Here is a 12,786-nt window from a genome sequence, read left to right on the forward strand (position 1 = left end):
TTTCTAATTTTTTTTTTATTGAATGAGTCCAGTGTATATAGGTTAATCTTAGAACAACACTCAAAAAGGAATTTCAGAGAAAAAGTACCCTATTAAGAACTGTTGAACTCTAGAAGAATCACCCTCACGTCACCAAGGAGGATCACTGTCTTAGGGAAAACTCAGAGCATACTTGTGTCTTTCCCTTTTTATACAAAAAAAGTAGGCTTAGACCTCAAAAATAAAGTAAAATAAGAAAGTAATAGAGGTTCAAATCTTCTCTGCTTTGAAAACAAAAACAAAACAGAGTTCTTAACCTTTTTTTTAATATTTTGTCATATACATTATTTATATATTTCTTCCCCAGTTGATGAAGAAGAACTTACCAGTGCAGATACTGCTATTTCCAATGAAAAACTTGAGCGCAGTAAAGAGCTGACCTACCAGTGGCTCCATTCGCAAGTTGGAAGTTATGAAACAACCTGCCCCAAAAATTCGAAAGGGTGAGGTCATTTCCATTCAATTAGATTTTTGTCTTGTAAATACATCATGAAATGTGAAACCTCAGTTAATTGTGCTAAAACAAACATAGCTTTATAGCCAAAGGCCAGTGTACCAAATGGTTAGGTTATTCAAAGACCCTCATTCATAATTGATTTAATAACCTTTAAATGATCATGAAGAACTCAGTTTCTTTAATAATAATGGAAAGCCAATAGATAAGCCACCAAGGAATCATGCTTGAAAAATGCAATATAGAATATCCTTAAACTAAGACAAAATGGCCGCTTATGTCATAGGTTTTACTGTAGTCAGTCTATAATATAATATGTCAAAAAAAAAAAGCAGAAGAAAAGAAGGAAATGAAATAAAAAGTGGCTATCCATGTATCCATTAAGCTAATATTTAAGACAACTGAAGAAGAAAATTCCACCTAAATTTTCAGAACTTTTTCTTTTTTAACATTCAGGAAATATTTTGTAATGAAAAGAACTCTATATATTTAGTTAAAGGTTCAAATAGCAGGGCTTCTACTTGTTACCTGTGTGACTTTAGGAGAATTAGAGGACCTCCACAACTTCCAAATGAGAAGGTTAAACTAGGTGATCTCTAATGTCCTTTACCACTTGAAATTCTATGATCCTATTATTCTCTGTACAGACAGATGCTGCAGATGTAAAACAGTCATGTTTCCAAATACAGAAGCTGGTTTTAAAGTATTAGGCCTGCATTTCTTGTCACTGTTGATTATAAAACAAATTGAATGAATGCGAAACCTATAATTATTCAGTCCTAAGTTTAACAACAAGAGAATCACAATATGCAAAAATATAACTTCTCTAAATAATGTATATTAATTGATTCTACTCATATGTGGTCAATTCTCTCCATGTAATTCCTGTTAAAGAAAATGGAAATCATGTGTTTGGAAGAATGAAAGAGTCAGATTGCATCAGTATTTTGTATTCTGATTCAGTATTACCATATTTTATTTTGAGCCAAAAAAGTAGGAAAAAGTTCTTGACATTAGTATAATTTCTAAGGCTCATTATTATTTCACTAAGGATTTTGTGTAATTATCATGTCTGTTTTATTTTATTTTCATGCTGAATAATACTACATTTTATATGTACCATATGAATAGCACCAATAATATACAAATACAGTAGATAGTTCTTTAACTACATTATCTAAACATAAAAAGCTAGTACAAAAGTTTGTATAGTTATAAGTTATATGAAATAGACAATTCAAGATTATACAGGAAGATTTTTGAATGTTGAAGTTGACATTTTTCTTACTCATAATTAGGTTTTTTTTCTCAAAAGAAAATATAAGAAGCAGGTTTTTGTAGGTTTTCTTGTTTGCTAGGACCTTACAAATGTCTAGCTAGTGGTCTTGTAAAGAAAGGCAAGTTTTATGACTATGCCATTTCTGTAGTTGAAATATTTTTCCCAATTTTAGAAACAAAGTTCACTATATGCATTAGGAAAATGCATGAAATTTCCTACAGATGTTTCAAACTGAGATTTTTTTTTTCTCTAAAGATAAATAAAGTGATGTAAGTTAATTGAATTAAGTTTGTAAAATTTCTATATTTTGTAAGAATGATCAGTTTCTGGTTTTTGTTTCACATTTTTTGTTTGGGAATTAAAAGTTTTATTTAGGATTTTTAGTTTCTTGCTACTTTCAAGGAAAAACTGTTCATAAAATTGATATCTTAAAATTGTATGTTTTATTTTCTGCCAAAATGTAGCTTAATGACATTTTCAAGTTCTTTGATCAAAATAATTCTAGAAAATTTTAAAATATGAAAATTACATTATGTAATATGCTACATTTAAAATATAAAACATTTTCTGCTTTGGTCACTTTACAGTCAGACTCACTTCTTGCCTGTGTTAGATCCAGATGTACTTAATGGTGGGCGAGTTCAACTTGTGGTAAGAAATGTGTTTAAAGTTACAGTAAAATGTTGCAGACACCAATACTCAATAACTGTCGTTTAAAAATATGTCTATAATTTGTTTAAACTACAAAAATGTCACAACTGTAACTACTTCTGAACAATATCAAAATGACATATTGAAATAATACTTTAAAGATTTTGAAAATAGTATATCTTTATTAATATATTATTAACATAATATATTTCCACTAATACATGATTAAAGTCATGTATTGCTTAAAATTAGGATTCAATCAATTTGGAGCAAATTATGATTAAATAAGTTATTTCTTTGGGAGAGGGTAATGAATATATTACATAGTTAACAATAAACAAAATCAAGTCAAATAAGTGTCCTGACAGTATGCTTTAAATGTTACCTAAAATTGATATATCCTAAGAAATAGCACTCTTCTTCATCACATAGACTATGAAAGACAAAATGAAAAAGTAATTGAAATTTTAATATATGCAATATAATATATGGAATGTACATATTTTTATTTTATATTTATTTTATTTTATTTTATATGCAATGTACATATTTTTATTCCTTGAAAATTTTTGAAATTTTGTTGAATTTTGTTCTTGACACTTTGTCCCTTGACACTTTGAACATTCTTCTACTATTTCAATTAATATACAGAAGTACATGACAAAAAGGGGGTAGGGATATATCGAAGAGTGGGTGGGTTGAATATTGTCCTTCCTTCTTGAAGAGGACCCAAACGACATCACTTAAGGATTATGACATTTCTTGTACTAATGCTATTGTTCATACCATTCTGTAAACTGTTCATAATCCACTATGTACTCTTTAAGATATTTATTTTTTAATGCCTCCAAGTATTATTGTTCACAGTTCACAATATCAGTTGGAGAATTTTAATGTTAAAAGAAATGAATTTTTGTCTGAGTAATCAATTTAAAATCCTGAAAGTTGATTTTCTACATAAATAACTTGTTTTTGCAAATGCAATTTAATTTGATCTTCCCATGACTCAATTCTCGATGCAACTAGTTAGCTGCACCATTTATCCAATGGTACATATCAATGTTCATACATATACATATCAATAATAGACTAATTCAGTGGACCTTCCCAGCTAGCTGTATGTCTTAATTGGACACTGTTTTTCATCCACTTTATGGATAGTTGAGTCAGTCTTTTTCACATCCCTGTACATATCATTGAGGAAGCTCTGTAGTGTGCTAAAGCCTGGTGTAATAATGAGGATATCACTGGCAAACAGGAGCACGTGGGAAACATTATAATCAATGACAAAGCTTTTGTTTGTGTTTTATTTCTTTTTTTGGAACTTAGGGTCATTTCCTCAGTAGCACTGAGCATGCAAAGACTCTAGTTGTGGTTGCAGCTGTTCCTTCCTTGATTTTTTTAGGTGCTGTTCAATGCATCATAGTTTAGGGGGCAGAAGAGCAGTTTCAGCTGAGGAGTTTTCCCAAGGGGATGAGGAAGCTGGCCAAGAGAATGAGCAAGCAAAAACTTGCTGCTGCCAGATGCCCATCCTGGAACAGAGAGGCTCTGTCTGTAGGGACAGGCATTTTCGAGCAGCAGGAGGATAAGAATCAGGATCCAGAGAAGCAAGATGCCTTGTGCAAAACCACAGTAACAGCTAGCATTGTGGAGGCACTTGAGGGTTTGCAAAGACCTTCACAGATATTAGTTGATCCTCACAACTCCTTTGGGGGAAGGCAGATGCTGTTATTATCTCTGTCTTATAGATGATGAAACAAAGACTCAGAGAAACTACCGGACTTGCCAGGGTCACACAACTACTGCCTAGAGTGCTGCTCTGCTGGGCTGGAGTGTTGTGGGAATACCAACTGTCCACTTGCCAAAAAGAGTATTGGGTGGAGAATTCCCTGGGCGAATGCTCACAGAGTGGTCAGAACAAGCGAGACAGGGATGTTCTCAAGGTCTCTCTTAACTTCAGAATTGACGGGAGACTAGCACAGGACCGCCCAAAATGTTGTGCCCTCATCAGAGAGGGTGCTGGGCTCTGTGAGCAAAGCAGAACTGAATTATCTCAGAAGAAACACAAGATGCCCAAAGTTAGAGAGTCCACCGCAAATGTTCAAAGGGATTGGTTGTGTCCGACCTGAGGCAGAGTCTTTGGAGCTCAGCTCTATTCAGACACATGAAAACTCAGCTCTAGCATAGTGATCTCATTTGGGTTCTCTTCAAGAATGAAGGACAATGACCAACCCACCCACCCTTGGATATATGATAATGTAGCATTATGGGAAAAGCTGAAAAAATGCCAGAACATCAGAAGACTGCATCCTTCCTTGGTTGTTCCCATGCAATCTTTGTGCTAAGAAAGGAAGAGTTTGTGATGGATTGGTTGCCACCCTTAGATTATATAAGCATCTTCATTACTTTGGACTATTTCTCAAGAATATGCTACCTGAATTTATGTCTCTTTATTACATCTCAAACATTGTGGTAATTTAAAACAATAACATTTAAGTACAAGTGCTTCTGTTGCAGATATGTCAGAGAGGGACCATAGCTTATGGTATTAGACTTAAATCCTTAAAATATATCCTGAAGAGGCTAAGATTCTCCTTATAGTTAAGTTTGTACACTGATATTCCACATATATGGCTGGACTGTTTTTGCTCATGGTCTAACTTTCCTATAGCATCACAGTGTACTTCATACTTAGGCTGTGCCCTATTCTTCTGTCTGGTACATACTCCAGAAATATAGCGCGTGTCTTTGAAACATGAAAGTGGCACTTACAAGTGGTGCTTTTCACTATATATCAAAGAGATTTAATGATGTAAAGAGTAAAGAATAGAGGTATCTATGCTAGAACTGGAATACCTGACTGGGCTAGATCATAAGCATTTATCAGCAACCAAGCCTTCTCTCTCTGAGCGTTACTTACTGGTACTTGCCATCTGCTAGTGTTTGAATCTGATAACATGAAATTCCATATCTCTTCCCTATTTTCTAGAATTCTCATAATAACAAAAAAAATTCTCATTCACATTTGGGTCACAGAATGATTATGAGGTAAAGGAAACAATGGAATAATAAATTTAAAGCTATTATAAATGTTAGAAAGCATGTTTTCTTAACTTTTTCAATTTCTAAATGAACTACCTTTACCTCTCCTATTCCAACACTTTCTCTGCTATACTGAGGATTTGAAGAAGCCACCTCTATCACCTTCTCAAGCCCAGGCCTCCTTATTGCTAATGGAGATATTCCAAAGCCTCTTTTGGTCATAGCCCTTGTACCCACTATGCTTTGCATGCTGTATCTTCCAATGAGAATGTGAGTTTCTTGAGAACAGGGAATGTGTCAGTTTTGGTTTTTATCCTTTGTTCTTAAACCATAGCTTGGTATGTTCCATTCCAAGAAACTGAACCCTAGAGATGTCAAGTGGCTTGTCCAAAGTCACACCTACTTTTTTGTGATTAAATGGTATAGTTAGAATTTGGACACAAATCCTTTGACTACAAATCCTTCTTTGAAAAAAATCATAGTCTATTGTTGTCGTTCATGCTTCTTGAAGAGGACCAGTGACATCCTAAGAATGATGTCTTGATTTGGGTATGAATTGGATTAAAGTGAGATAGAACTTCAAGAGTCATCAGCCTAATTCTCTCTTCCAGAGTCATCTAAGTCCAATGGCAAGACAAAAAAACAAAACAAAACAAGAGGATTAGGACAAAAGACAAGAAGACTTGGAATGGCCTGAAGTGTAGTGGGTGACCTAGGCCTTTCTAAATTTAGATCCTTCCTAGATCTCAGGTTGTTAGAAGCTATGCCCTTTCAGTAACTATGGACTAAGTCATAATTGAGACTAAAATGGCTTTATTTGCCATCATAAAAATATCAATCTGGTTGGGGAAGACCCTCAGAGTTTCTGGTCAGAATATAAAACAATTCCTTCTTACACTCATTCTAAATCAACAAAATCTTGGGCTAGATGTTATTATTGGTCATTCAGTGAAAATCAGAGTGATTCAGATTTATAGGCATAGTCTAAGTACTTCTATTTGAAACATAATAGACTTTTTAAAAGCCTGTTTTGTCAGAACTATATTTCAAGAAATTATAAATAAAAACTGCACAGAACAGTAAGTAAATTGTCCCATCTTTTGGGGAGAAAAATAAAAATTAAGATTTTTCTTTTCACCGAGGCAGTTGGGGTTAAGTGACTTGCCCAGGGTCACACAGCTAGGAAGTATTAAGTGTCTAGGGTCACATTTGAACTCAGGTCTTCCTGAGTTCAGGGCTGGTGCTCCATCCACTGCACCACCTAGGTGCCCCCAAATTAAGATTCTTTTTTAGAAAAATCTTACATGTGAGAACTCTTTTCATAGGAATATAATTTGGTCACATATTTCTAAGATAATTTGGGAGACTTGGGACATGATTGGGAGGTTAGATATTTTTATAGTCTATATTCATCAACACAAATCATCAAAAAGTAACAAAAAAGGCTGTGAAAACAAATTCCATTATGTCAGATCTTGTGTCCCTTTCTATTCCTATATATTTTGTTCAAATTTTCTTTTAATTTTGATATTTTTTCATAATTCCAACCGATGTGTATATTGTTCATTTAGTTGTTTTCTTTATGTTAAATCATTTAAATATCTTTTCACTCTTTATATTTGCCAATCCTTATGGCATAAAAATATTTCATTACATTCACATATCACAATTCATTCAGCTATTCCCCAAATGGACATATAGGGTTTTTTTTTCCCCAGCATTCTTTGTACTACAAAGTTACTAAGGGTGTAGTTGAATGAATGATCCAGCTGGTGAATATGTTGAGATCATACTTGTTTTATGTTTTCAATAACTCATAGAGAGATAATAGTATGAAAGGAATGATAGAATGCCTTTAAAAATCTTGAAAATATTTGGGGGTGGAGGTAAAGAAGCACAGCTGAGATATGCTAAAGATAAATATTTGAGACATTATTTGTATCTGTGCCTAGCAAGAGGTAAGTATTTAAGGTAATAGGGAATGAAGGTATAATTGTAAAAGCAGCTCATCTTTTGTAAGATTTAATGGGATGATACAACAAGTTAAGCTTCCAAGAAGTTACCAATGACTCAGCTGTAATATTCTGTATTTCCTATTTCCCCTTTCTGTTGTTTTTGTTATTGCTTTTTAAATTAAATTTGTTTTCAATCACAAATCTCTATTTTTACTTCCTTCCACCTCTACCTGAGGTAGGTAGATGATACAATGGATAGAGTGCTGGGCCTTGCTAAGTTCAAATCTAGTCTCATATGAGTACTAGCTGTGTGACCCTGAGCAAGTCACTTAACCCTGTTTGCTTCAGTCCTTTAGCTGTAAAATGAGATGAAAAAGAAAACAGCAAGACAATCTATTTTATTCTATTAATTTTTCCAAAAAAAATTCACAAAGAGACAAACATAAATGAAAACAGCTGAATAACATATCTCCCTTCTCCTGTATTGAGAAACAACAAATAAAAACCTGTTACAAACTTCTACAATCAATCAAAACAAATCCCTGCCATTGGTAACATTCCAAAAAAAATTGATATGCTTCATTCCACACTCTGATTTAATCCTCTCTCTATCCAGAAATAATGGCTAGTATGTTTGATCTTGAATCTTCTGAAATCTTGGTTTGTCATTGTCATTGTCATCAGAGTTTCTAAGTCTTTCAAAGTTTTTTTTTATTTGGAATATTGTTTTTATGGTATAAATTGTTCTTCTGGTTCTTATTACTTCACTCTGCATCAATTTATATTTCTCCCTAGCTTTTAAAAAAAATCTCATCATCCCTTATAGCATAAATATTGCATAATATTTATAAGCTATAGCTTGTTCAGCCATTTATAAATGATGGACATTCCTTTTGTTGCCATTTACATGCCACTGACAAAAAGAGCTGCTATAAATAATTTTTTACATCTTTAGTTTGTTTTGCTTAGATATTATTCCTTCCTTTTTATTAGTTCATGTGAGTGAAATCCAAGTATCAACCACTTTCCTCACTCCTTCCTTCTTCTTTGTATAGATTTCTACTTATGTACCTTTATCATGAGAGAAAATTTCCTCATTTCCTCTCCTTTGCTTCCACTCCATCCAGTGTATTCTTCTTTTTCAATTCTGTTGTTTTTTTGAGATCAAGAAACTACTCCCAGACCCTTGATCTCCATTTGCTTAAATTTTTAAGCAGTTCTGTTTTCATCAGAAGTGCTTAGAAGATATTTTATTTTATTAAGGATCCATTTTTTTTACCTTATACAATTATATTCAATATTACTTGACAACTTATTCTTGGGGATAGTCTTAGATGCTTTACCCTCAGGAATATAGTATTCTAAGCTTTGTGCTTCTTTAGAGTGATGGTTGTTATATCATATGTGGATCTGAATATGATTCCTAGGGATTTGATTCTTTCTGGCTTCTTGCAGTATTTTTCTTTGACTTGGATACTCAGGACTTTTACTGGGAGTTTCTTAGAGTTTTCATTTTGGAGGTTTCAGGAAATCAACAATGGATCCTTTCTATTTCTCCTTGGCTTTCTGCTTCTAAAAGAACTGGGTAGTTTTACAATTTCTTTAAATATGATAATGTCTGGGCCTTTGGGAGGCATTGTCATGGCTTTGTTAATTATTTCCTTTGATCTTTTTTTTTTATGTCAGTTCTTTTTGCTATGAGATACTTAAGTTTACTTATATATTTTAGTCTCTTGATTTAGTTTTAATATTTCTTATTGGACAGTGGAATCTTCTCTTTGGTTCATTCTGATTTTCAGTAAGTTTGTTTCTTGGAACAGGGCTTTTTGTTTGTTTTTACCTCATATACCATTATGTTTATTCCTCTTCCAATTCTTTCTTTTAGAGATCGTTTCTCCCCCAACAGATCAATTTTACTATTTCTTTATCTCTTGGGTGCTTAATATATTCTAACTGTTTTAGAATAAAATACCCCTACCCTTATAGATAGGATATTTTTTCAATAGTTTTTTTAAGCCTTTTGGTCTCTTTCAAAATTTTCTGATTTTGAACCATATTGTCCAATAAATCTGTCACTTCCCCTGTGAAATCCTCAAGTTTCAAAACTACATGTTGACTTAACTTAGGGAACCTTATAAAATTCTTTTTCTAATTTCTCTATTTTTTCATCACTTAAAGTAGAGGTTGGCTAATAAACTGCATTTATTTTCTTTCTAGTCTGTTTATATTCATTCTGAATCCTGCAAGATATACAATCAAATATTTCTTGTTTCCTTTGGGTGCATCATGGAACTAACTCTATCAGTTCTATTATTTGTTATTCCAAATGTTCAATTCCTGATTGGTTATTTGGGAATCAGAATTAATTTTTCCATGGAACCAACCTAATAAAAGACAACTCTTCACATACAAAAAAATAATAACTTGAACAATGAATATATAGGTAAACTATATATATATATATAATAGTAATACTCTTAATGGGATTTCTTAGAGTAAAAAGCTGAAATATAAAGAAATTGAAAAAAGAAAGATTATCCTCCCTATGTGAAATATTTTGTGGAATGAAGGATAGTCTGTGGGCAAAAATTTAAAACTTATGCTTTGTCTTTAGGAAACCTCTCTTTGAATTTGTATAATCATTCCCCTCCCAATACAATCTGGTAATTAAGGCAGTCATGAAGCCTGATGGTAACACCTCCTAGGGAAAAAAAGACCCAGACACAAGTAGCATCCTAAGAGAGGAAGAAACCAGATTCAGGGACCAGATTTTCTCAGGAATGCCAAATTCTAAAGGGCTGACAGGGAAATGGAAACTGGGTGATGTAAGGTTTTCAAACTGGGAGAAACAATGATCTGGAGCAAGAGTTATTTAAACTTTCTGGGCCTAAGTTTCTCATTTGTAAAATTAAAGGGCTGAACTATTGGGCTTCTGTAGTTCCTTATATGTCCAAATCTTTGATCCTATGCCATCATGAAGCTCATACTCCCAGCAGTATCTACAGAGAAAATCTTGTAAATCTTACTTCCCTCCAACCAACACTCCCATTCTATCAGCATTGTCAATCCAAGTTAAGTGTGACATGGAACATAATCTGATACAACTGATTGAAAGAATAGTTTGATATTTTGGAAATACAAATGTGTCCTGAGATCTGTGTTCTAATTCTGGTTTTCACTCTTGCTAATTGTGGCTTGACTTTAATGAGATTTTATTTCTTCATTTATACAGTGTATTAATTATATTATCTCATATAGTTGTTGGAAGGAAAACTTGTTGTAAACACTAAAGCATCAGATAAATATATTATTCAAAATTAGGTTTAAATATGTGATAACACCTTTAACTCTTCTTAAGGTATATGCATTTTAAAAAAGAATGTTTGTTAACTCCCAATAAATCTCAAATTAATGAAATTTCATGGAGAAAAATCAGTATAAAAATTACAGGTAGGGAAAACAGTGAGAAGCCACTTTGTAGATAGCATAGCTTTAAGAAGAGTCTCTCTTCCCTAAACTTTCCCAACTTTTAACACTTTCTCTTGTTGCTTAGACACACCTGTTTGTATGGAGCTGTTCAGCTATAGCCAGTTAAAAAGGAACTGAGCATTAAAAAAAATTCATCCTGGAAAGAAAGATGAATCCAGAAAATTGTTGGAGTGTGTAAGAGTGTGTGTGTGTGTGTGTGTGTGTGTGTGTGTGTGTGTGTGTGTGTGTGTGTGTGTGTGTAACTCAAGTGCTAGGTGTCATGCTGGTTTTGGTCCTTGGATTCATGTTTTGTTTATTTTATTTTTGAAAATGGTAATACCTTGCTTCTTTCTTATCTTTTGCCCCTCATATTGGCATCCAAGAATCATTCTATGCCATTAGTTGACTCTAGATTATTTTATTATTATAGCAAATTTTTTTTTCCTCTTCCTTTGACCTGAATCAGCCTACACTTGATACCACTGCCAAGGCAATACTTTTAAAAGCACAGACTTGACCATGTCAATCTCTTGCTCAGTATACACCCATATCTCTCTTATTACTTCTTTGGTCACATCCATTTTCCTCTGTTTGCCATTTAAAGTTTTCATTATCTGGTTCTAATCTACTTTTGTAACTTTATAATTATACATTGCTTCCTGTTGCTATACGGGAACCACCTGTCAGTGGCTGCTGGAGGTCTAACTCCAACTGTAGAATGGATCTTTTCATGTGAGAGGAAGAGGAGGAAGAGGAGGAGGAGCAGGAGCAGGAGCAGGAGCAGGAGGAGGAGGAAGAACAGGAGCAGGGACAAGAGGAGCAGGAGGAAGAGGAGGAGGAGGAGGAAGGAGGAAGAGGAGGAAGAGCAGGAGAAAGAAGGAAGAGGAGGAAGAGCAGGAGAAAGAGGAGGAAGAACAGGAACAGAAGGAGGATACAAGGACTGAGAGGCAGTTGCATTATCTGACCTCACTCCTCTTCCCTCTTGCCTTCAATTTATTTCATTCCCAATCCACAAGGAACATCTTCGTCAAAGACTACTTTACAACTCCTTCAAGTGTTATGATTCATATCTGTGGAGGTTCTCTGAGAATTGACCTGCCCATTCACTTAGGCATGGTCCTTAACAACTTCCCTTCGTGTGCTTTACTGTTTGGTCAAACGGACTGCTTTCTCTACATACAGCATCCCACTCGGGAGCATTGTAGTATTATAGAAAAAAAGCTAATTATGGAGCCAGAGGAACTGGTTTCACATCATACTTCTGACATTTATTTCCTTTTTAAAATAAGAGTAATGATTAGAAAGTCTCTCAAGTGCCTGTAAATGTAAATTCAGTGACTTTGCCCAGTTTGTTTTTCTCATGCCTGAAATGTACACCACTTCTTAGTTTTCTTCAATGCTGAGCCTCCAACACCTCCCACATGAGCCTTTCCATATCGATCCAGTTTCTAGGACAACTTCTTTCTTCTAAAAATTGTTCTGTGTGAGTGTGTAAGCATATATGACATTTCCTCTACATAAGGGAAATAAAACTATATGTACCCAATATAATCATATGTCTGTATACATGTGAAATGTGAAGTTATTTTGATGTATATGGTTGTGTATGTATGTGTGTAGGGATATGGTTGCATTTCATATATATATATATATATATATATATATACACACATATATGTGTATATTATGCATACACATATATAGAAGTAGTAAGAAATAGAGAGCTGGCCTTGGTACCAGGAAATACTAGTTTCACATCCTACCTCTGACACATGCTGTGTGATTCTTGGGCAAGTAACTCACCTCTCAATTCTCTAGGTAATTAATAATCCATTAATTAATAAATTCTTATTGAAAATTATTATGTTCCAGCCACTGTGATAAATTGCAGAGGACAC

General features: G+C 33.8%; 1 protein-coding gene across 6 annotated transcripts in view; it reads left to right on the forward strand.

Annotated features, from left to right (window-relative positions):
- LRRIQ1 (leucine rich repeats and IQ motif containing 1) overlaps positions 1-12,786 on the forward strand; it is a 297,962-nt gene that overhangs the window by 212,895 nt on the left and 72,281 nt on the right. For all 6 annotated transcript variants that reach the window (XM_074270901.1, XM_074270905.1, XM_074270906.1 and 3 more), the window contains 2 exons: positions 347-482; positions 2,360-2,423. In XM_074270901.1, coding sequence (XP_074127002.1) covers positions 347-482; positions 2,360-2,423 — 200 coding nt within the window. The remainder of the gene's footprint in view (positions 1-346; positions 483-2,359; positions 2,424-12,786) is intronic.

The sequence above is a fragment of the Sminthopsis crassicaudata genome, chromosome 5 (assembly GCF_048593235.1).
Source record: "Sminthopsis crassicaudata isolate SCR6 chromosome 5, ASM4859323v1, whole genome shotgun sequence".
NCBI classification, from domain to species: Eukaryota; Metazoa; Chordata; class Mammalia; order Dasyuromorphia; family Dasyuridae; genus Sminthopsis; species Sminthopsis crassicaudata.